The following is a 24,499-nucleotide window of genomic DNA, read 5'->3' as shown; positions in this document are numbered from 1 at the left end:
GGTAATGTTACAGTGGAGAGACTGCAGTGTGTTTGGTCTGCCTGAACAACTTTCCGTCCCTTGTTGTTCCCAGTAAGCATCACAACATCCACCCCAACCAAATAAATACTCCTGCTGTTACTGTGCTGAGAGAAGGTTGAAGAAGAAAACGTGGTGCTGTGATAGCACAAACTGGAGTCGCGAAATTGCCAGGGACCTTAGCCGCTTCCTATAAGCATTGCGTCGTCTTTGTCACTTGCTTCTGATAAATGTCCTTCCCTCTGTCTGTCTTAGACCCTTCCTTGTGCCGCACTGTGCTTGTGCTGAGCCAAGGCAGCACGAGTCTCTGGCTCGCTCTGGTTCCCCGAGGACCAGGCTGCTCCCTCCTCTCCCTCCTCGCAGCACGTGGGGGCAGGTGCTTCTGTTGCAGCCCCTCGGGCAGCCTTCAGGCCTTGCGCTTAGGAAAGCATCCTGCCGAAACGTCGCATCCCACAGCTGGAGCCTATGGGAGTCTGGATGTAAAGCAAGTCCCACCACTGGGATCCGGCCCCTGGCTCCCTGCTGCAGCGCAGCCCTGCCTGTCGGGGGGGTGCAGAGCCCCCCCTCCTCCACTCCAGTCCTTGCAATGGCCTGATTACTGAAGTGGGTAAGTCACCATCTCGCTTGTAATAATTACAGATTTCCTCTGTGATTTTTCACTCGTCGGTTGCCACAGCAACCGTGCAGTGGCTCGGCTGAAACGCTGTCACAGGGATTTAAATCTGAAGCGGCTCAGCCTTTTCCTGCACTCTGGCGCATCTTCCCTCTTGCCCCGTGGCGCCATGGCAACCTGGCGATGGTATCCCTTCCATGGCACCCTGTGCTCGCTTCCACGGGCCTGAAGGGATGCGTCTGAGCTGCTGCTGTTCTCTGTGTGTCTCCACATCTCTCCATTCCCCATCTCGCCCAGTGCGTGGCAGGAGGTGGCGTGAGGATGTGTGCTGGCTGTTGGACTGCCTGTGCGTGACCTGAAGGAACTGAACTGAACCAAGGTTATTTTCTGACAGTTTTGTGCCCGGATGTCACCCTCGGGACGTTTGCAAACGAGAGTAAAATGAAGGGTTTTAAGGACAAAACCTGTTCTTCAGCTTCCGCAATTCTTGAAAACTTAGGGGCTATTTCAGACGTTAATACAGTCTGGCTCTGCATCTCAGGAATTTGTTTTCAGAAACCTGCTGAGAAGGCATCAGGTGAACTCAGGCTCCCAGGGGCCTGAGCTGATGGGCTACACCCACGTGCCAGTGGTGCTGGAGTAGCAACGGGCAGAGCCAGATGATCTCGGTTTGGGTTGGGTATGACTGCTGGGTTTGGCTGAGCACGGGCTATAGCTTGCAGGAGCACGTTTCGTTAACCTTCGTTAACTGGGGCATTCCCCCCAGCTGGGCTGCAGGGGGGCAGCTTGGGGTTTCCTCCGGGTGATGCCTGTCCGCGCTGCCGGCAGTCACGAGCGGCTGCTGGAGGGAGCTGGCAGCAATGGCATTTCTCACGCGTGCAGCCAGCAGCAGCCTACTCTAAGGTGAAGGAGAGAGCGGCATTTTCAACCGGCCAGCTGGCTGCGGGGGCTCTTCGTCCGAGTCGTGTAAGTGCCTTTGCCTTGTGCCTGCGTGCAGTGGGGGTTCACGCGGACTCTGGCCGAGCCTGCAAGGGCTGCGCTGCCGTGCTTTCTGTTCAGAGGGGAATGCGTGTCTCTGTGTGCAGGCATCTGCGGTGTTAAAATGTCCCTGTCGTGGATACGCATGGTGAGCTGTTCCCTGGCTTGTTTGCTGGACCCCTTGTAAAAGAAATCTCCTGCATGCATCTGCTTTTCAGTGTTTTCAGCTGAAATGGGGGTCACCTTGAGAAACCAGAGCGCTCGCTCCTGTTCAAGATGTTTCCCTTGGTTTGGTGCAGGCTGCCTCCAAGTGAGCTGTTTTATGACTTCACAAATCAGAAGAATAAATTGTGCTCTTACAGTACATTTTATTTGATGCTATTTATCTGCCTATTTTCATGACCTCTGAGGAGGCAGTGGTAGGATGCTGAGGAATAAAATCTTACAAGGAATACAACTGAATTTCCTTGGAGGAAGCTCCACTTGAGGGTATTTTGCAATACATTAATTTTTCTAAAACTACAGAACGCTTGTGGAGCAACTAATCTGAAGAGCACAGCTGTGTCATAATTTAAGCTGTTTAACCCGTTGAAAGCTGGACTGTTTTGGTGTAGGAAATGTGTGGAAATTAGCAGGCATGGTTTAGACGTGTTGTTGCCATCTGCATTTGAATTAATGGATCCAAAATATGCAGGCTTGAAGAGAGGTTCTTATGGGTAGCTCACTAGTCAAGTTCCCTGAAATATCAACGTGCAGTTTTTTTCAGTGGAAACTATTAAGGAATGGCAAACAAACAAACAAAAAAAAATTCATCTAACACTAGTTTAGTTGTGTTTGGGTTTTACCAACATTTATTTACAGTTATGCCATTTATGTAGGTATTTTTAGCTGTGGATCTGGAACTTGCCCAGTTTCTAGCAGATGCTTTTTTTCCTTTTTGAGGAAAATCCCCATTTTTTCCTTTTTGAGACAATGTATTTCTTTCACAGGGAAGGTGTAGGCACATCTTATCTCAGCTTAGCTGTTCTGGTAGCTCTTGAATCAAAAATGAGCTGCTCAAAAGTTTAGTGGGTGACCTGAATCCTAGTGTGCCATATTCCCATCTGTTCTTATTCATTGGATTATGGACCAGGAGTCTTTTCTTGGTCCAATATTTATTGGAGAGAGGGAAAACAGACAAGGGCAGAAATATATATATATTTAATTTAAAAAAAAAAAAGAAGAAAGAAGTACTCATATCCAACCACCAAACCCTGCTTAGAAGACATCTAAGGAGAAGAACCTGGACATGGGTGTAATTACAGTTCTGATAGTAGAGGAGTTTTAAAACTTGATGGAAGCACTGAAGGTGTCTGTTCCAGCTTCACTGCTGGCTCACCTCTGACCTGATTGTTGGTCTCATTAGACACATAGGTATTGCCATGCCATGATGGATACTGTACAGCACTTTCAAGCTATAGACATGAGGTTTTTGTCTCATGCATTGCATCTTGCTTTGGGCTTTTGCTGCAGTTTTCAGAACAGACTGACTTGCATGCCGGCTGAGTGTGGAGTGAGATAAGGTAGTTGTGCAAAAAGCCAGTTTATTAGGGAAGACTTACACTGTAGCGTGCAATATTTATTGTTTTGTCAAGACTTGAAAGACAAAACCAATCTTCCCATTTCTGTTCTTCTGAACAGTAGTGGGAGTGTTTGATCCTGTTGGTGTCAATAAATAAATAAGCAACCATGAATAACAGACACTTGAGCTTTCCTTGTAACTATGACAACTGTGTCCTTGACAACTTAAGTACAATCATGGAGTTTCCAATTACATCCTGTTCCACACAAAGCCGTTGACGTTATTAGAGGAATAAACAGCAAAAGCAACCGTCAGCTTGTGAAGTGTTCTCTGGCAAAATCTATTTTGGTGGTAGATACCTGTTTCCATTTGCAGGTAGCTGTTGCTTGTTTTGCTGTCAGTGTTGCTTGGTGGGAAATGCCCTGGTGAGCTGCACTCTCCAAGGACAAACTTGCCGTTTGTTGGTGAGAGTCCCGTCTTCACGCTGAGTTTCTCAGCTGCTGCCTGATGTTGTGGGGTCCTTGTAACAACCTTTGCTTTTGGAGTACGAGGCTGTGGCCTTTGATTGACCATTTGAGTGAGAAGTAGCTTGTTTCTCTTTGCTGCACCATCTCATGAGGATGGTGCCAGGTACTGTTCTTCTGAAGTCGAGGGTTTCAGCTCTGTTTTGTGCTGGGTTTCTGTAGATGCTGGATGGAAAATCTAATGCCCACCTTACATGAAGTAGATGTAAATTTTCTTGCAACTACCTCTTAACAGGACTTTCCTATTTCTGTGATGATTTGAGATAGCCTTAGTCTAACTATCACTAGAAATTCTTGGTGTTAATGCTTAAAACCTTCTCTTGCAAATGCTGTTGTAAGCTAATTCAATTTTTTTTTTTTTTCAGAAATATGCCTTTGAAAAAAAACCTGTTGAAGTAAAAGAACCTGTTGTATTCCATTGTGTGCACTGAGGCTTTCATAACTACATAGTCTATATTGAACTCTTAACTCTGCTTCTGGGACCAAGTGAATTGCAGTTAAATACATCAACATACTGGCAGGCTTATTTATTTATTTACTTTGTTTACTACATTTAAGTGGCTAAAGCAGTAAGTCAGGATTTCTAATGTTACTCTGTGCTCTGTCAATAACAACTGATTAAGTCATTCAGTTTTTTCCTGCTTTTATCTATTAGATGTGGACATTCCCCATCTCCCCAGGGGAGGGTGGGGCGGTGCTTAGTGATTGCAGTGTATTTTTGAACAGCGAGTGCTGTATACATAATCTTTTTATGTAGACACTGTGATGCCATTAGGTTGACCCATTCTTCCTCAAATACAGACTAAGGAAAAATGTGATTAAGTTTAAAGGATGACAGGCTCGACTGTCTTCCACCTCACCCATACTTACATTTCTTTGTGAAATTGCAGGGATATTCCAGACTCTGGGATTTCCTTGCGCTGTTTTTAGAAGTAAAACACTTTGAGCTGCATCACCAAATTCATGAAAGATGCTTGTTTATGAACAGTGCAAATTGGGAGACTTGTCCTCCTTTAAAAATCCAAGAGTGGTGTTATTTTTTCAAGATAGGGCCCTTCAACTGTTTTGTGGGCCCCAGCCACAGAAAGCTGTCTGCCAGAAGTTGGTGAAAATAATAAAAAACGAGTAACAAGGGATTTTCAGGAGTTTATGGCATGCAGAATGTAGAAGGACCAGTTAAGATTTTTCCTTTTAATTTGTCACGCTGTTGCAGAGTAAGAGATGATAGGGCTTGGGCAGCATCAGTGAGGCCGGAAAGCTTGTCCCTGTTCAGCTCAGAAGCTGCAGTCCTATCCAGCTCTGGTTTTGGTTGGCTTTCCATCGTCTCCCCTTTTTCAGAACTGCTTATCTCATCTCTGACTTGCCATACGATAGTCACTGCTTATGTGACGGGGTCTGTGACTCCATCTTCTTAGAGCACATGTCCTGGCCCCATTATCCAAACTCTTTCGAGCTTGCCTCTGACATATTCCAGTCTGATTGTCTTCCAGAAAAGCTGTTTGAAGAGCCCTGATGTGCAGGTGTGGGAGCATTGTGGTGGTTAGAAAAGGAGAAACAAGACCTCATGGAAACTAAACAACACAAAAAAACTGGACCAGTAATGCTTTATCATATTGTGGTGTTTGTAGCAGTAGTTGGACTCACTATCCTGTGAAGGAAATTAACTTCTAATTCCAAAGGAAAATCAGCTTTGCAGTGTTTTCCCACTTCCAGCACGGCTACCTTAGTACTGCCAGGCTTTTCAATGTTGTTCTTTTGTTTTAGTCACAGGAACCGTAGCTGATTTGGCCTCTCCATTTGTGGTTTCTTCCACTGTTAAAAAACAGATGCAGAAAATGCAGTGTCACAGAGCATGCTGAGCTGTGAACTGAAGAGCTTCTCACTGCTTTGAGAAACACCCTCCTTGCAAACCCTCTGCACCAGCTCGCCTCCAGGATGCCAGGGCAGGCTGGGCTGTGGAAAGGGTGGTTTTGCTTTCAGGAGTAATGCCGGTGCTGCGTGTGGGCTCCTGAGAGGCAGGGGAAGCAGCCGCTGCTGTCTGTGGGATGGCAGAGCGTCAGCATCTTGGGCTGCTGCCCCTGCGCCTGCCAGCACACCCTGCACAGCTTGCAAAGCCAATAAGCCTTGTGCTGTTTTCACAGTGAGGTGGATCCAAGCAAACAGGAGTAAAAGATAGTTTGAGATGTTTGAAATTTCATTACAATTAACACAAAGCATGACGATACCCTCTCTGCTGTGCATCATAGAAAAGTCAGGTGAAGGAAAACAGCAAAGGAGGAATTAATTTGCCTTTACCTCCCTGCTTCCCTACCCCCCAACTACGTATTGTGCGGACTTGTGGAGTAATTGCAGTGTGCAGCTTGTGCTGCTGTTTCTAAACCACTTAATTATTCTGGTTAAGTGGGTTTGGAGCAGCTGAGGGACAGATGAATATGCCCCCATGAATTTAAAACAGGCTTCTGTGTCTTTGGCATGAGTTGCAAGAAAGAGATGCAAATCTGCAGTGCTGACTTCTCATCCGTGTCTTGCAGTGTCTCTGTTTCACCTCTTACCTTTGCATCTATCCCGAAGATGCTTTCAGAGGTGTTTTTTTGCAAGCTGCAGTCTGAAACGAGGACGTCATGCTGCGTTAGCCTCTCTGCTAGCAAGCAAGAATGTTGAACGAACTCCTAGTTCGTATATTTTCGCTCTTGTGTCTGGATCAAGCCTCTCCTCCCCTTCCCAGAACGTTGGGGTCCCTCTCTAGGTTTTTTTTTTTTTTCTTTTTTCCAGGGGTTCCCCCTAAGAAACATAATTTTGTTATCTCACAGAAACAATGCATCTTTATATGTTCACAATAGGCTACTGTTACTGCTGTTGAATGACTCTTGTTCCTAGGAACTAATTTTGTCTGTCACAAATAATCACTCAGTACAGAATTTTAAGAGCTGCTGTTGAAAAAAATACATACAATTTCACATTGTGTGCATTTAAAAAATCCACGTATCCTTGTTTTGTGTGCTCAATAAACTACTGCCCTTCCTCTTTGAAAATAATTTTTCTTATTAAAGATTGTGACTGTACCTTAAACTGTATTTGCCAATGCATGTGTTTACATAATGCAAAATTACATTTGAAAAATATATGCCAATACAGCTGTTTTGTACAGTTATCTGTAACGATTGCCTCCACCAGCTCAGGCAGTTGCCATTAGAGGAAAAATATTTATGGAGAAGACTTTTATGAATTTCTTTTTTCTGAAAAAGCCTCGTTTTGAGCTCTAAGCTAGCTAGCATTTAATCACAAATCTAATCCAAACATTGTCCTTCACATCCCCTTTACAGTCTGATCTCTGAAATTGTGGATGTATTTTGTCTGGATTTTAAGGAATCTGAAACTGTACGCAGTTGCTCCGAAGCAGCCGTGGTGATGGAGCGTGGCTTTGCTGCGGTTTTGACACGTGCACGAGAGCCGACTTCTGCTGGCTTGCAAACTGTGCTGCAGCTGCTTGCAGTGCCAGAACAAGCTAGGCCTGTGGGAATTGATCAAGAGATGGATTATGGAGGCAAAATTCAATTGGTTATTGTGATAACCAAATAACATGTGCTTAGACAAATACACCAGTCACGTCAGCTGATCTCTTGTGAGAATTTGTGTGCGTAATGGAGATGGAAAAGAAGTTGATTTTAGTTATACTCAAGTGTGATACTACATGATTTATTCTGACTCTGGACTAGAAAATGGTAAAACTTTTTATATAACAACTGTCAAGGAAAATTAGGGCTCAGCTGCTTTATTTTTAAACCTCTTGCAATAACTTTTTTCTACAAGTGTTTCAGAAAGCCATTTCCAAATACATTTGTGAGCCTTTTATAAGTATTGTATTTTAACCATTAAAGGACTTAAGATAAACAGTAAATATACATAAAAGACAAAACAACATTCTGGGAGCAAAGATGTAGGAGTGGTTGACCTAGAGAAGGAAGAGTAGGTACCATCACTGCAGGGAAACCTGGATGCTGGTGGCTATGACCATGTAGCGTGACTAGACGGTATGTTTGATTTGTATGTGAAGAGGCATCTTGTCATTGTGGGAAAGGTGGATCAGTAGCAAAATACCCACAGGAGATGACTGAAGGGGACTAGGACGATGGAGCAAACCCAGGTGGGTTGTTCTAGCCTTCTATTGTAGCTATGCTTGCAGTGCTCCATTTGTTAGTTCCTGCAAAGCTATGCTCGTGTTAGCTTTTAACAAGCTCCAAGAGACTTTTAAAAAGAAATACTTTGCAGAGCAAACTTAAGGAGGGAATTGTAGATTGCAGAAGTACAAACCAGATAAATACCTCTGAGCAGAGGACATCAGTCAAGGTGGTTACTCATTGTGAGAAGTCCTGGGCTGATTCACCCTTTAACAGCTTTTTTCCACAGTGGTAATCTCACTGATTTAGACTCGCATTTGTTTTTTCCTAGAGGATGGTCATGAGATAAGAAATTTATGGTATTGGGATATTTCCTTACACATTGATCATGCAAAAGTTAGCACAACTTAAGAAAGAAGCTGAGAGTGGAAAATTAATGAATGAAATAAATTATTCTTGTCTTATAAGTGAAGTTACTCTTTTCTGAAAAAAATTAACTAGTTCTCTCGCCACTTCTGACCCAAAACTTTACAAAGCTAATCTAGCTTTTTCCAGTGTGCACACGAATGTTGTGCAAGTGTTTGCTCACCTTGGCAGATTTCAAAATACCTTGACTTTTAAATTGAACTCGGAGCAAATTAAGTGAAACCAAATGCTGTGTTGATTGTCTGAGAAGGCACAGGGTATTTTCTTTGTATTTGAGTATTAATAGGTCTGTGAATTAATAGATCTCTGTAGGCAAGGAGCTTTTTGTTTTCTTTGCCAATTTTGAAAAAGTTCAAGTGTGAAGAAGAGCAAATGGTATCTTGGCTAAAGACAATACAGAAATTAAATTTCTGATGCGTTAGTGTTGGGTAAGACATACTTCCTATCATGGTAGCAACAGATCAACTGCTTCCCTGCCTCTAGTCTTCAACATCTGTTTGCATATTTTATTGATGGTATGGAAATGATGTAAGCAGCAAGCTGTGATTTCTTTCTGCTGGAAGATCAGTTCCATTCTCAGAGCGTATTTGTTACATAGAGTTTGTCCCAGGAGGTTTATGGGTGACAGTGACCTTTCATTTGGACTGCAAGCCTCAGTCCATTGCTGCTAAATGGTTGATCTACACCCACTGGGTGTTGAGGGACATCCAGTGAAGTGAAAAATGCCAGCTTGGTCTCTGTACAGGCAAAAAAGGCCTCTAGTGTCCTACATAGAACACAGGGTATCTAATTTTTAAACATGAAGTTTGAATTTAACCTGTATCCTGGATAATCATTCGATGACCTGTTTTATCTGTTTATGACTTCCAGCTAGGTGTTCTGCACAGGTGATGCAGAGTGAAAAAAGAGTCACACTGTCGTTCATGCTAGTTGACTTTACAAGGTCATTTATACTTAACTAGCTGAGGTAGAATCGCTGAACGGTTGAGGTTGGAAGGGATCCCAGGAGGTAATCTGGTCCAACCCTCTACTCAAGCAGCGTCACCTAAAGCAAGCTACTCAGGACCATGTCCCATTGGGTTTTGAATGTCTCCAAGCATGGTGACTCCTGGGAGACCTGTCCAAGGTTTTCTATGTTTAAATGGAGATTACTGAATTTCAGTTTGTGCCCATTGCCTCTTATCAGTCACTGGGAAGACCCTGGCTCCTTCTTTATTCCCTCCCATCAGGTAATTATTACACATTGATGGGATGCAACCTGAGCCTTCTTCAGACTGAACAATCTCAGCTATCACAGTCTCCCTTCATAGAGATGTGATTAATTGGTAGAAACTGTTTTTTCAGGGGATCGATTTTCTTTTATTTCCTAGTACTTGTCCTGCTGTCTTTTTGTGTTAGATGAGATTTTTCCCATAAACTTAGGTCAAACCAAAATAACTGATTGGCTTGAGAGACTGACTGGAAAGTTTAACGTAGCTCACATACATAGAGAAAGTAGAGAAGAAGACAACGATAATGATCTTTGCCCCCTGCCCCCGCTAAAGCTGGGAGATTCAGATTTAGCCTACAAGTCTTGTGCCTCAACAAGACCTAACGTCAGACTTGGGTCTCAATCCTGAGACTGCTCTGAACATCAGCAGTAATCCATCAAAGCATGCTTTCAGTTTCTTTGGATTGAAGTTAGTGAAAGGGGAAATTGAAATGAATGGCACACTAATAGTGGCTGCATCCATAGGGACATGAATAAGTGTTTGCTTTTCTTTTTTTCAGAACGTCAGCCAGAAAGAAATCTCTCAAGATTGTCTTCTTGAGTAAAGAAGAGAGAAAATGGCGTCAATGTTGCTTAGTCGACAGCTGACGTGTTGCTTGCAGCAAAACTCCAGGCTGCTTGTATTTGGTAAGTGGTGGTAGGGTTTTTCTAATATTTTCTTGGTTTGTATTTGGTCAGCGTTTGTGTTCTGCTGGTAGAGAAAATTCCAGTGTGAACATTGCTGGGGTTTGTCTGGTGGTGTTGAAGCTTTCAAAACTTGAAGAATACACTGTTCTGCATCTTAGATAAGGATGCAGTTGTTGTCCAGAAGTGGCCTACAAAGGTCCTGTGGGTTTTTTTGTGTGTGGTTTTTTGTTGGTTTTTTTGGTTTTTTTTATTCTGCAAGCAAGAATTTATTTAGGTAATTGCGCTGTGAACATGCTAACTGAAATGAAGCTCTTCAGCCCTTGGAACTCCGCTCTTACAGAGCCAGTTTCTGATCCTACGTGGTGCAGAGATGAAACAACCATCCATCAAGATCAGCCTCTTTTGTCTTCGTGCTATGTAGCATAACCCTTCCCTTCTTCCCTTGTGAGGAGGTTTTATGTGACTGACACGAAGAGGTGGCCCTCACTGGCGATGTGTGTTTTTAGCTCTAGTGTGAAATAAAAACCTACCACACAGCACCAAGCTACTTTCTCCTAAGTGCAGAACAACAAGTTCTTGCTTGGCCCTGTCTTGTAATTTAGCGTGTATATTAAGCCTGCAATCTCTGTGAGATAGAGGTAAAAGCTAAATTTCTGTTGGCTTTGTTGGACAAAGCAGTGTAGAATGTAAGATCTAGCACCCGTTTCATGTGCTCTTATACTGAATATAGGATGGCTGAATGGCTGTTTCTGTGATCAAGTAAATATTAATGTTTCTTCTCCAGCTCTGTTGCAGTGCCACTCTGCTCCTTCTGCCACTGCCAGGCAAATGCAGAACCCTTCCATTTGCTCAGAAACTTAAACATGTTTGATTTCCTTTTAAATAATACACTTTGGGGAGCAACTGACCTTTGGCTAAAGAACAGAAAGTCTGGTCTTGTAACTATTGGAAAAGTATTAGGTCAGTGTTTCAGCACAGGGTGCGCTTCTATTTATGGGAGTGACGCACTGATGATCTGCACTGTGCAAGAGCAGTGATCGTTTGGTCAATAGTGGACAATGGAAAGTGCTTGCAGCAACCAGGCCTTCGTTAGTTGTCAGTCCTTTGAGCTAATCTGTCATCTCAGTAATGCTCCCTGTCCCTCCCAGTGTCTTGCACACTTATGCTGCTTCCCAACCACAAAGGCAAATATATTGCAGTTGTGCAAGATACTTGAGGTCACTGGAGGGCAGATGCACTAACTCACTCGCTCATTTCTCACCATTGCGATGAGGAGGCGTAGATCTTCAATAAGAGAGGAAAGCAACTCCAAGCTTCATTTATCCATCCTTGCTTTCAGGAAACTTGTAAGAAGGAAAGACTGCTAAAATATTGAAGCAAAGAACAGAGGGCCTTGGCTGCAGGTTGCATAACAGACCTGTGGCCTTTGGGACTGAATGCTTTGTGTGTGTGTCCAGAGATTAGAAAAGATGGAGCAAGAGGAGAAACCCTCACCAGAAGGAACTGTGTCCTGGCAGGTTTTTAGCCTGCACCATTCCTGGCTGACAGAACAGTCAGGAGGCTCTGATGCTTATAGCAGAAGTTGGAGCTTCAGGTCATTTTTCTGGTGAGCCCCAGCTAAGGTTACAATGCCACTGGTCTCTGCTGGCTTTTCGGGAAATGCTGAGGGCAACGTCCAGGAGCTCTCTGCTCCAGAGTGCTCTCCTCCAAGGTATTTTTGAGCACTCAAGTTCCGAACTTTACAGACTGAAAAAAGAGACTTGTACATTACTCCCACAAAAATCTTGCAGTGCCATTTGGTCTGCTGATTTTTTTTCCTGTGGATACTGAAATGACAGAGTTTGCAAAGGGAGGACAGAGTTGGAGAGGAGGAGAGGATAAATTGCCTCTTGGTAGAAGTCGCTGCATCTGTGGGTTGTTGTGTTTCAGTTGTGTGTGTGCATTAAGCACAATAATCCTTTTCAGCTTGAATCTATGATAAGTTTATTTACAGAAAGAGATTTTCTCATCCTTGATTATTTCTGATTAAAGCAAATGTTGATGTCAGCATTGTGCTGACCCTGGGGATGAAATAAACTGGTTACTGACAGAAAAGAGGGATGTGAAAAGGAAGGGTGTTGGCAAGTTTGCATTCACTGCAGCAAAGAATTACATGCGTGTTTGCTGTTGTAAAACGTGGGAACAAAGATAACGAAGCTTTATAGTAATCAAAATATTTCTGGGAACCTTTTCTCTAGTTTTATGTGGAGGATAGTGTTTAATTCTCATTAAGATGGACTTCCCTCAGTCTTTTAAGGAACACGGGACAAGAGGTAAGCATCAGGTAAGCATCATGTAAGTTGATCAAAATGCAAAAGCTAAGCAAAACATATCAAAGTAACGTGTAACTTATCCTCCTCAAAAATGTGATACTTGTATTTGGAGTCCTTACATCTTCCTTAAAAATAAGTCTTAATCAGATGTGCTATTGTTTTCCTTATGGATTCAATCTACTTGATAGGTTGGCCTTGAAGATAAAGTTCACTAGAATTTGAAGGGTGGCAGGAGAATGACAATAGGCTGCGTAGCTAGCCTAATATTTTTGTACAAAGACTCCTGTGTAGTGCTGTCAGTACGGTAACAGCCAGGCAGATCTGGGGAAGGCAGCTGATGTTGGAGAAATGACGATGTACCTCTGCGTTACGTCTTACCTGAATCGAGTTCTATTGCTGCTGTTAGCTCAGTGTGCTGCAAGGTGATCACAACTGATAGTCTGAATGTAAATACCTATTCCACTTTGTGCCAGCTCTAGTTTTGTCGGCTGTGCCACTGTAGTAGGAAAGCTGTTGCAGTTCCATGCTTTGAAGGCAGATGAAGATGCAGTCATTTATTAGCTGGGAGGGTGGTGCTACCATAATTATGAGGACTGGCTGGTACTCCAGAGATCTAGGTTCGGTTTCCTACTGATTACCTCAAGGGGCCGGATTCATCTTTGAATCTTGAACTGGAAAGCATGCCAAAAGGTCAGTCTTCTGCCTTAAGGTAACATCAGTTTGCATTAGTGCATGCCGCTGCCTTTCTAGCGTGCTGACCTGTTCTTAAAGGCCCCCAGCCATGCAGCTTCTTCAGGCTCTCCAGGCAACCTGCTGTATTGATGAATTGACTTTACCTTTAAAACTGTTTTCTAATATTTAAACAAGTTTCAAAACATGGAAAAGATCAAATCGTTACTACTTGTCCTGCCCTCAAAGGACCTGGAAGCTGGAATGTTTATTTTTTTTCTTTGCAGCAGCCTTTTACGTATTTGAAACCTATTACCTCTGCCAAGAGCTCGTAATTTTCTCAACTGGTTTAAATACTGTTTCAGTCTCTTCTCATAGGTCCACTTTTATTCCTCCAAATTCTCTGCATTTGTAATGCAGTGCCCTAAATGGACTAACTGTGATGGAGGCTGTACCTCACCTATCTCAGTCTATCTCAGTTTTCTATCTCTGTTCAGAGGATAATAATGTTTTATCTCACAGGTGTACTGCAATAAAGTCTGAAAGATGTTCATATTAATTATTGAATTATCTCTATCACAGTTACAATCATAGAATGGTTTGGGTTGGAAGGGACCTTTAAAGGTCATCTAGTCCAACTTCTCCTGCAATGAGCAGGGACATCTTCAACTACATCAGGTTGCTCAGAGCCCAGTCCAACCTGACCTGGAATGTTTCCAGGGACGGGGCAGCTGCCACCTCTCTGGGAAACCTGGGCCAGTGTCTCACCACCCTATAATATCTAATCTAAATCTACCCACTATTTAAAACCGTTAGCCTTCATCCTTTCTCTACACTCCCTGATAAAGAATCCCTCCCCACCTTTCCTGTAGGCCCCCTTTAAGTACTGGGAGGCTGCTAAAAGGTCTACCTGGAGCCTTCTCTTCTCCAGGCTGAACAACCCAGCTCTCTCGGCCTGTCTTCACAGGAAAGGTGCTCCAGCCCTCTGAGCCTCCTCTAGACCAGCTCCAACAGATCCGTGTCTTTCTTACGTTGGGGGCCCCAGAGGCGGATGCAGTACTCCAGGTGGAGCCTCAGCAGAGCGGAGTAGGGGGGCAGAATCCCCTCCCTCGCCCTGCTGGCCACCCTTCTTTTGATGCAGCCCAGGATACGGTTGGCTTTCTGGGCTGTGAGCACGCATCGCTTCTCATCAACCAACACCCCCAAGTCCTTCTCCTCAGGGCTGTCCTGAATCCATTCTCTGCCCGGCCTGTGTCTGTGCTTGGGATTGCCCCGGCCCACGTGCAGGACCTTGCACTTGGCCTTGTTGAACCTCATGAGGTTTGCACAGGCCCACCTCTCCAGCCTGCCAACGTCCCTCTGGATGGCATCCCTCCCCTCCCACGTGTCAACTGCTCCACACAGCTTGATGTCATCAGCAAACTTGCTGAGGGTGCACTCAATCCCACTGTCCATGTTGCTGACAAGGATGTTAAACAGCACTGGTCTCCAGTACTGGAAAAGCTGTGGATGCCCCATCCATGGGAGTGTTCAGGGCCAGGCTGGATGCGGCTTTGAGCAACCTGCTATACTGGAAGGTGTCCCTGCCCATGGCAGAGGGGTTGGAACTAGATGGTCTTCACGGTCCCTTCCAACTCTAATGTTTCTGTCATTCTTACTCTTTCTTACGGGAGCTTTTACTTCTGCACGGCCTGTTTGGTATTGGATTTTTTCTTCGTCTTTGAAGAATCCTGTTCCAATAAAATCCCCAATGTGTATGTGGGAGTACTGAAACAGAGACAATCTCATGTGGAACAGCTTCTGATCTTATAGCGTGAGCACTCTGTAAATAGCAATCTCAGTTTTCACAATATTATGCAATAGCGATGTTCGTTTTCCAAACATCTCTAGCTAGCCTGGCCTTTTGCCATTCTGTTTCAGGATCTGTTAGTAACAGATTCTACTTGCAGCACCTAAAAGAGGACTTGGGGGAAGCACAGTCCTCCTACTTTTGGCTGTCAGGGCCTCCACGCGCTAAAAATTCAGTCTGGAGGGTGGTTTGATAGACACGGTGGAATGGAAGTTACAGGCATGCATGGGAGACTGCCTTTCTGCACTTGCACAGGGCAGCAGTGCTATGGCACATGCGACGTGTCTCCTTGGCTGCTGGGGAGCTTTCACTTCACACTCTTCGCAGCAAAACACTTGCATTTGAGAGATCTGGTATGCCAGCATTTATTTGCTCCTTTTTTTTTTCCCTTGGGATAGTTCCTTCTCTTAATTAGACTGATGTAATGTCAGTGTGTCCACTGGAGTTTCTCCCAGGTAATATCCAGTTGTTGTACACTCAGGAACTGTGGTTATAGGAGTGTTGTTTGGAGTCAAACATAGCAGAAGTTTAAGCACTTTCTTTCTAGGCCTGCATTGCACCTAGCTCTTGTTAGCAGAGATCACTACATACCACAGAGACCTGCTAACAGTAGTGCTCTTTGTGACTACCAACATCACAAAATGTTGGAAGGGTATACTTACACTAATTATGTTGCTCTAGCAATGTGGTACTTTGTTAAAAACTGCTGAGTGAGACACCTGGTGAGTGATGAGGGCAGCAGAGAAAAGAAAAGTTGGAAAATGAGCTTTTCTGTCTGCTAGCAAATGATGACGTCCTGTTAGATGGAAAGGAAGGATGCAGCAATTTGGTGATGTCACTCAAGTGTTTAGAAAGATGATGTGTGTTGCATAGAGCTTTGGGAAGTCTGGAAGAAGAAAGAGAAGTAGAATTTAGCTTATTGTACCCACCCTCTTTAAATGGGTTGGGTAGGAAGTTCTCTGCAAATTGTTCAGCCGCTGTGTTTTCTGATAATTAGGCTCATTAATAGTACATACATTTGGGTTTTGACTTCTGCTGTGATGTGAAGAGATAGTTGTTTGGTTTTTTTTACCAGGGAAAAGAGGGTGCTGTTCTCAGTTACATTAGCTAAATGTAATTTAAGAGCTTTCCTAATGCTTCTTTAGAGGGACACGCTGCTGTAGCCGATTACCTCTACACACTTTTAAGATGAGAGCTGAGGCCGTGTTGTCTGGTCTTGTTCTTAAATTAAGCTAATATAACACAAGAAACCTTTTTTCTGTTGCAGTTTGATCATAGACCTCCACAGAAAATCAGTGGATTGACTTGGTCCATTGGTTCAAGAGCATAACTTACATTAAACATCTAGGTACTGATTTACATATATACTGTAATATGAATTTAAGAATATTAACATAAAATTATTTAAAAAAAAAAAAAAACCAACGTGAGGATGTTTACGCCAGTAATATATTTCTGCTGAGCTTCTACCTTTTCTTTTGAAGAAATTTTAAAATAAAAAAGCCACACTGCCATCGGGCTGTCTGCATGGAGGGGTTAGAGCAGTACAGGTTCCTCAGTATCAACAGTGACAGTTTGTCATGTGCATATGCTGTCAGTCCATCAGTGACAAAGTCATGATGAACATATACGCCGTGGAGATTTGTTGGAGAGTTTCAGCTCCCCCATTTGGGGAAATGTGTCTCACTTGACCCTTGTGGCATTTTCTGTATTCTAGACCTTTTATTACAAAGGTAATGCTGTTAGTTCACTGGAGGACCAGCCAGCAGGGATTCTTAATTCTTGAAAATACCTTGCTTGGACATAATAAGAATCTTATTTTTTATCTGTCCCATCTGTACTGTCTTCTGGAGAGGCAAAGTGCAGCGTTCAAAACCAAGACCTGAAGTGCGGACGTCTAAACTCATGGGTATCAAATTGGAGTACCCTGAGTTAGGGGGTGACTTCAGGGTTTAAAAAGTCAAACAGGAATAATTTGGGCGAAGTTGTAAAGTACATCGAGTACCCTCAAGACAGAAATGCCAGCTGAGCAGAGCACTGTGCAGTTTACTGGGGGCTGAAGCACGAGGGTGAGTGATCAGATTTACTCGCATGTACTTACATCATTAGGAGAATGCGATGCTGCCGCTAGGGGTGGGGGGGAGCAAGAGAGACAAAGCGTGGCCTCTGGGCTGAAATCCTCCTCAAGGCAAAACAAAGCAGGTATGGATGTGGCCCTCCGACACACCATGACCAGGTGCTTGGAAGAGCCTTTGCAGGAGAGCGAGCCACCCCGTGGAGCCATCCCTGTGTGCAGGGCCTGGGCTGCCTGGAAGCAGGGGACTGGGGGCCGCAGGGCATGGTGTGGCAGTGTCCAGGGCCAGGAAGCTGTCGAGTCTTCATGCAGGGGGTGGCCAGACCATCTTTCACCAGGGCTGTGACCCCTGTGCCTGTTGAGAGCGGTCTGAGCTCCACGTTTGGCCTGTACGAGAGGGCAGCTGGCCAGACTCTTCACGTGTGCATGCTGGTGCAAGTCACACCGAGACCGAGCTCTGCAGGGGCCGGCCGTTAGACTGTCATTAAAAACTCCTGATCAGAGTCCCAGTTTACTTGGATAAGAGTAGAGGAAGAAAAAAAAGAGTTAAACGGGGGAAGCAAAGGAACTGTGATTTTGTGTTCTTAACATTTGGGTTGTTTTGTTTATTTTTAACCAACCCTGTGAAGTATGCATATCTGCCGAGTAGTGAAGTGGGCTATTTGGAATAAATCTGTTGACCTTACTAGAAATTGTGTGAGTTTGTGCCAATCATTTATGTTGTACTCTCAAAGGGAGACGAGCTTCAGTAAAAAAAACCAAAAGTTTGAGGACTAACTCCACTTTGGTTTTAGTTTTTGCTATTAAAGGCTTTGTTAGTATGTTGAGGCTATGGTTTTTTGACAGTTTTGTTCTAGCCAGTATACTTCTTCCTCTACGTAAAGGGGAAGAAAAAAAACCACTCTTCAAAATCCTTTGATCTGGTAACACAGGCCATTTTCGTTTTATTTATGGCAATCTGTTCCTTCAAATTTAAACCTGCCTGAGCATTGCCTGAGCTAGAAAGTGGAACAACTCTTTGGCAAGTATAAGGACCAGTAAATCAGTATAGCTGCCATTACACTGGTATTAATAAAATTAGATACTCTGTGGGCTCCTGAAAACAAGTATATAAAATTAAATTTGTATTAGTGAATTAGCCTAGAAATCACTTGCTGGTAGAACATGATGACACGTAGCATGCTTTAGGAGATAACAAGCAATGAAGGGAAACCTGTTGCTTGTGGTGTTCATTTTTTAGATGGCTCTGGTTTGCTGACTTACTGAAAATTATTGTGGATTGGGTAAGCTGCTCCTGAAGCTGTTGTTTAAAAAAAAAAAGTCTCACAATTTTACCAACATTACTAATTTGATAAAAATTATCTTTAAAGCAGCTCTTCTTCAGGGGAGACCTGTATGTTTTAGTTTCGCTTGACCAATCTTTGCTGCATGTGGAAACCTGTGCGTTGATAGACACAAGCTGTGCCAGCGTGAATTTGTGCAGCACTGCACAGCAAAGTACTGTTCATCTTTAATCGCTCATCTGTGCCCTTAGCAAATATCTAGTTCAGCATACCTATGCAAGAGAGGCTGTGGCGTAAACAGTAGCAAAAAGATGGTGATGATCTATGAAGCAACCTGACCACTTCTGGTCTTTGTTTGTTACACAGCGCTTTGTTTGTTACACAGCCTGGCTGATGGAAGCAACCTCCTCTTGACTGGTGGTGTTAATTAAGTTTGGACAACAGGAAAATACTCTCCAAATGAATTCCCTGCTGTACAGCTCTGTAAATATGTGTGTTTTCGTAGGGGAGACTGTGCCCTTTGCGATATCCACAACAGAACTTTCTTACAGAAATAATTAAATTTGTCTTTAACTTAGAATCCTCATCTGTTAAAATATATCACAGATTGTCCTTTTGGGGAGTGGAAGAGGGCAAAAGTTATCCACACCTCACCGGCCAGGAAATCTTTGACTGTTGGTCTCAGGTTTAGAGCCTGGCGGTTTTGCGTGTTTGCAGGAGTGGCTTGGTTGTTAACAGAAGAGGAAACCTTTAATTGCTGTCCAAACAAGTGTGTTTTTATGAGAACTCAGTTAAAAAGACTAAGGAAGGCAGCGTGGCTGTGTAAGCTGCTGCTCGGGGTGGGAGGATGCTGGGGGATGGATGGAGGGGACGTGGTGGCCCAGGGTGTCTGGTGTGGAGCACCAGGCAGGGCTGGGGAGGAGGAGGACCATGAGTGCGGGTTGTAGTTCACCTGTCTTAAATTCACAGCTGTGTCAAACAATTATATGTGTGCTGCTGGGTTTTCATATCTTTCCTGTTACTGACGAGTACCAAAATGTCCTATACGTTCTGTGCCTCTCTTGGTGCTTTCCCTTTTATCATACCAAGTAGCACCCAGAGCCTGGGGGGAGGGAGAGAAGAGGGTGCAGGAGAAGGAGAAATGTTTGCTGCTGGTTTGCTGCTGGTTTGCTGCGATCTCCATGGGGGAAGGAGCAGGGTGCACAAAAGGGTTAGCTTGGTCTCTTTTCCGCATTTAGACTTCATAGCCTGTCTACTAAATCTGCAGCTTTATTGGCTCAGAATTGTGTTGCTTTTGATCTTTTATATGCAGTAGCTTTTTTTTCCCAGTGGAGCAGCTGTCATGCGGTCCCCAATTTACATGAGCGCTAAACAGAATGACACAAAAATGAAGTGGCGTTGCTGTAACGAAACCTATTAATAGCTTAGCGGAGAGGCACTGACGCATCTCAGATATAACACTTGGAATTAAAGCTGAGGAGAATAATCATCTTTGCAGACTAAGTTTTCCCAAAATGAGCAGTGAATTTAAGTGCTCGGTTAGAGATGCTTTCAAAAGGCTATGATTTTTCAGATCAAGTTTCTCAAAATCAGGCTTGCTTGAGATGTCTCAACCTGGGCTGACACGAACTGAGGCAAACGTCTCTAATCCCTGTTGGCAATTTTGGCCGAATGGTTTTATTCAAGATACTGCCCAGCAGTATCATAGTATACCTCCTATTTTGCTTGATAAATATTTATTTGACAACTGTTGTTTCCAAACAGAAAATGGTTTTAGTAGGTATCTGAAATAAAACCCTGGCAGTGAGGTGGTTATGTATGGAAGCGCGGAGGGGCCGGTGCTGCCCGGGATTCTGGTGGTGGTGCTACACCCCGGTGCTTTCCAGGTGAGTGGGTGCCTCCCCACGCATCCACCCTTCTGGAACGCTGCCGGGCTGGGGAGTGTTGTGTCGTTTTAGCTTCGGGCAGTGCTGTCCCGGCGCAGCGCTGCGCTGGTGAATGGAAACTTCAAACTGCGAATCCGCCGCGGCAGGAGCTGGTCTCGCCTGGCTGCCAGCGGGGCGCGAGGCACCCTGAACTGCAGCTCGGCTTTCTGCTGGGGGGCGGGGAGCTAACGATCTTCCTTTTGGGCTACCCAAATTGCACCAACTTAAAAATGCTTGTCAAAGGCTAAAATAAATTATGCCCTCATCTTGCAGGTGTTGATCTGGTCCAAGTGTGATACTCCTAAGATAAACGTATTAAGATTAATTTGTTGCTGATACCATGCTGGGTGGAGGCTTGCAGGCTCTCCATGACAAAAATATAATTCTTAAGAACGTTAGTTCAGTTCAGCATTTAACCACAACGTACAGGGCAAGTTCATAGTCTCTTGCTGGCCACCTTGGTAGAGCTCTTGAGTCTGTACTTCCTTTGTTACAAATGTACAATTCCCATATATTATCCTGTAATCCCCATAATGGAATATATACGTATTTGGAATGTATGCTTACCAGAACTATCTCTGTCATATGAAGTATGCTTAAACCCTGTATTTTGAAACACTTCAGCAATGGAAGCAGAGCCTGTTACTGATGAAGCACAGGAGATTTTTTGCCTTTTGGTTTCATTAAGATGTCAAGTTTATTATGGTCCCCCAATTCCATACATGGATAAAGAACAGCAAGGTCAGAGGCAGGATCAGGGAAAAATTGCCACTATTTTTCACCCAGATTTCAGAGCTGCTCTGCAAGATGCTGGATTCATGTGAGATTTTGAATTTATTTTAAACACAGCCATTTACCTTTCTGAGACAAATCTTTCCCAAATGGTGTTCTTTGGGCTACTGCAGAACATCACAATGTTTTTTACCTGTGGACTTCATCAGTCTTTTCCATTATTACTGATCGTGAACGAAACCATCTCTGCATAGGGGTGGGGAAGTTACAGCAAAGGCTTGCTCAAGGCATAATGGATAGACTCAACAACAGAGATGGAAACAGATGTGCTCTTAGTCCTCCTGTCCTTTGCAGTGGGATTTGCCTTTGTTCTCTAGCGTTGCCTTGTCATTTCACTTGATTTTTAAATTATTTTTTTTAAGCCACCTCACTGGTATTAGTTTCATTTTAATACTTGTCAAAGACGAGATATTTAGTTCACTTCAGGCAGTACAATGTAATTGGTCTCATCTGTCAAGTGTTCTCAGTCAAGTAAGGTATGGATATATATTCTGAGAGGAAAGCACAGTAAATATGGTCTGTACTCAGGTTTTCATTATTTTTTACAGGACACAGATATATCAGTCAAGCTGCAGCTAAAATTGATGTGGATTTTGATTATGATGGACCGCTAATGAAGACAGAAGTTCCTGGACCACGATCTAGAGTAAGTTCCCAAAGTGTAGTAGCTTGTATTTTTTTTCTTTAACTGTGTTTAACTTGCTAGAAAACAAATTTAATTCCAAATTTTAAATCTGATATGAATAAACATAATTTCACAACAGTCTATGCCCACTTTTATCAAGAGGCCGAGAATGAAAAACTCGTGAATGAAATGCCCCTCTCTGAGAGATCTGAATCTCAACTGCCAACTTCCCATACGAAGTAATTGAAAACAAAAGAGCATCAGTTTGATGAAAACATCTCATCAGATTTGGTTACTTGGGCTTCTGCTGAAACAGAAATTTAGTTGGCTTTTTATGATGTGAAATAATGCTTTTGTTTTGAAATGAAGCAAAAATTTCAATTTGCTGGACATTGTTTTACTCTGGCGGAGTCAGTGTATATATGTGTGGTGGTGGTTTTTAGTTGTTTGGGGTTTTTTTTAAATTAAAAAAAAGGGCGGGGGGGCTCTCTTTCTAGAATCAATGTGCCGGTATCCCTTCTGTGTGTCTCTGGCCTCTCTTACTTTCTGATTTCTCTCTTGTTTCCTCAGTTCAGTTGATCAATATAGAACAGGCAGCTTTCCTTCTTTGGAAATTTACAATTAAACTGTGTATGCCACAGTTAATAGTTTTGACTGTCATATTGGGGTAAGATGCACTATGAAAGTTTGTGGCAAGTAGACTTGCCTGGTAAGCACGTAGGACTGCACGTTTTGCATATGATTTATGTGATCATAAAAAAGTAACATACGTTCTTTAGTATTTGGTAATTACAGACCTGAGACTTTTTGATGTTTCTTTTTCTACAGGAATTAATGAAGCAGCTGAATGGAATTCAGGTAATTTGACAAGTTTTCTGAGTTTGGGGAGTGTTAATACTGTGATTTCAGAACTTGTTTTAAAATCCTGTTTTGTATGTTTAGTTTCATACCAAGAAAACAGGTGACACACTGACTCTAGGTTTGCATGCCAAGTACATGATGTGTGGTATATAAGTGCATTTGAATAAAATCTTTTTTTACTGTATTTTGAATACTGCAGAATTATTTTGCTAGGATCAGTGATTTTTCTTTAAACAGTATATGTGCCTTTTGAACTGCTATGAAGTGACCAGTGAAAACATATTTGAGCTTTAAAGTATGTCAACCGAAGTGCATATTGCCTTCCCAAGATGAGCAGTTCCCCGAAGTCTGTGCTTCCTTTCTGTAGAAAAAGTGCATACTTGCCCTTTTAACAGTCCCTCTTTATAAAAATAGCTCTACAGTTAATTCCCATGCAATGAATATAATCATGGAATCATAGAATAGTTTGGGTTGGAAGGGACCTTTAAAGGTCTTCGGGCCGAAGCCCCTGCCATGAGCAGGGACATCTTCAACTGGATCAGGTTGCTCAGAGCCCCGTCCAACCTCACCTGGAATGCTTCCAGGGATGGGGCATAGACCACCTCTCTGGGGAATGTGTCTTTGCATCTTACCATTAGGTATTTTTATCAGATTTTGCTGTATAACCATTACTTGCATCTTTCTACACACTGCTACTTTTTAAAGCATTAATTGTTTGTCTTTTCCTTTAAGAATGCAGAAGCTGTACACTTTTTTTGCAATTATGAAGAGAGCCGGGGAAACTACCTAGTAGATGTAGATGGCAATCGCATGCTGGATCTCTACTCTCAGATTTCATCCATCCCAATAGGTAGGAGACAGTTGTACCAAAACCTTCTGCTTTGTCCTCAAGCTGTCATTTTCTTATCTCAGCCAGAGAAGTTGGTTCATTACTTAAGAAAACCGGAGCTTGACACAATGTATGCCTGCCTCGTTGCGATCAGGATATGCCTCACTATTATGTAGTGGTGTTTCTGAATAGCTGAAGAAACTACAAATTCCATACTTACAGCTCACTTCAAGTACATAGCGGTACTGGGAAGAAGCTCTAGTTTTAATCTTAATTTGAATATGCACATTCCACAATTTAGGTTGTCTTGGTTTGCTTGGATTTGTGTACTTTTGTGATTCTGTTACCGTATGTTACTCTTTTAAAAATTAACAAACAGAACTTAAACATTTTAACATAAATTATATGCTTTAGTTAACATTTCTGTCTCAAAAGAACTGAAAAAAGGAATTGGCCGTGTGGACTCCAGTAGGATGAAACAAGACCAATGAGTGAACTGTGGTGCTGCAAAGGTGGCAGATCAGTTGGGCTGAGGGACCAAACAACGGACTTGTCAAGTGCTTGGGAGAGTTAGTTGATTTTTTTTGTGAAGCATTTCAAGAAGAAAAAGAAGCAAGGCGGAGATGTAGGCCCCAACTGCAAGGAATATAAGTTTCAGTAGTTGTTCAGTTTGTTTGTTCCTCATCCATGGTTCCTCTCAGTTGCTTAAAAATACATTTCTGCAGAAGCAAAAGGAGCAGAAGTGCTCGGGTAATTTAAAAGGTAGATCTTGTGCTATGTATAGAAACCATGATGACTCAAAATCATCCCTACAGGCCTAGTGTTCAAGACCTCCCATTCTTTGCACAAGAAATGCTGATTTGGAGAAACTAGTGCATGGTCATGTAGTTGAAGGAAAGTCAGTGCATTCTCCAAAACGATGAAATTAAGGTTCTAAAGACAGTGCACTGAGACTTTCTAACCTTCTAGTGCTTGATGGTGCAAGCATACCTCTTCTAATATAGTTCTTGTGTATAAAATATTTATGTATTAGGGGGGAAATATTTTCTTAATGGGCAGAAATGGGCTGGGGCTTTTGCAGTTTACTTTCTCTGGTTGATTGAAAGTGATGACATAGATTTAAGACTCCAGTACCTGTAACTGAT

General features: G+C 43.2%; 1 protein-coding gene across 1 annotated transcript in view; it reads left to right on the top strand.

Annotated features, from left to right (window-relative positions):
* The first annotated feature begins 10,031 nt into the window (after window positions 1-10,031).
* The window catches only part of ABAT (4-aminobutyrate aminotransferase), a 34,397-nt gene continuing 19,929 nt past the window's right edge, over window positions 10,032-24,499 (top strand). Inside the window, exons 1-4 of the mRNA XM_009882900.1 lie at window positions 10,032-10,135; window positions 21,588-21,685; window positions 22,493-22,522; window positions 23,258-23,375. Of these exons, the coding sequence (XP_009881202.1) occupies window positions 10,066-10,135; window positions 21,588-21,685; window positions 22,493-22,522; window positions 23,258-23,375 (316 nt within the window). The 5' untranslated portion in view covers window positions 10,032-10,065. The remainder of the gene's footprint in view (window positions 10,136-21,587; window positions 21,686-22,492; window positions 22,523-23,257; window positions 23,376-24,499) is intronic.

The sequence above is a fragment of the Charadrius vociferus genome, unplaced genomic scaffold (genome assembly GCF_000708025.1).
Source record: "Charadrius vociferus isolate BGI_N301 unplaced genomic scaffold, ASM70802v2 scaffold74, whole genome shotgun sequence".
NCBI classification, from domain to species: Eukaryota; Metazoa; Chordata; class Aves; order Charadriiformes; family Charadriidae; genus Charadrius; species Charadrius vociferus.
This window is presented reverse-complemented; position numbering and strand designations above follow the sequence as displayed.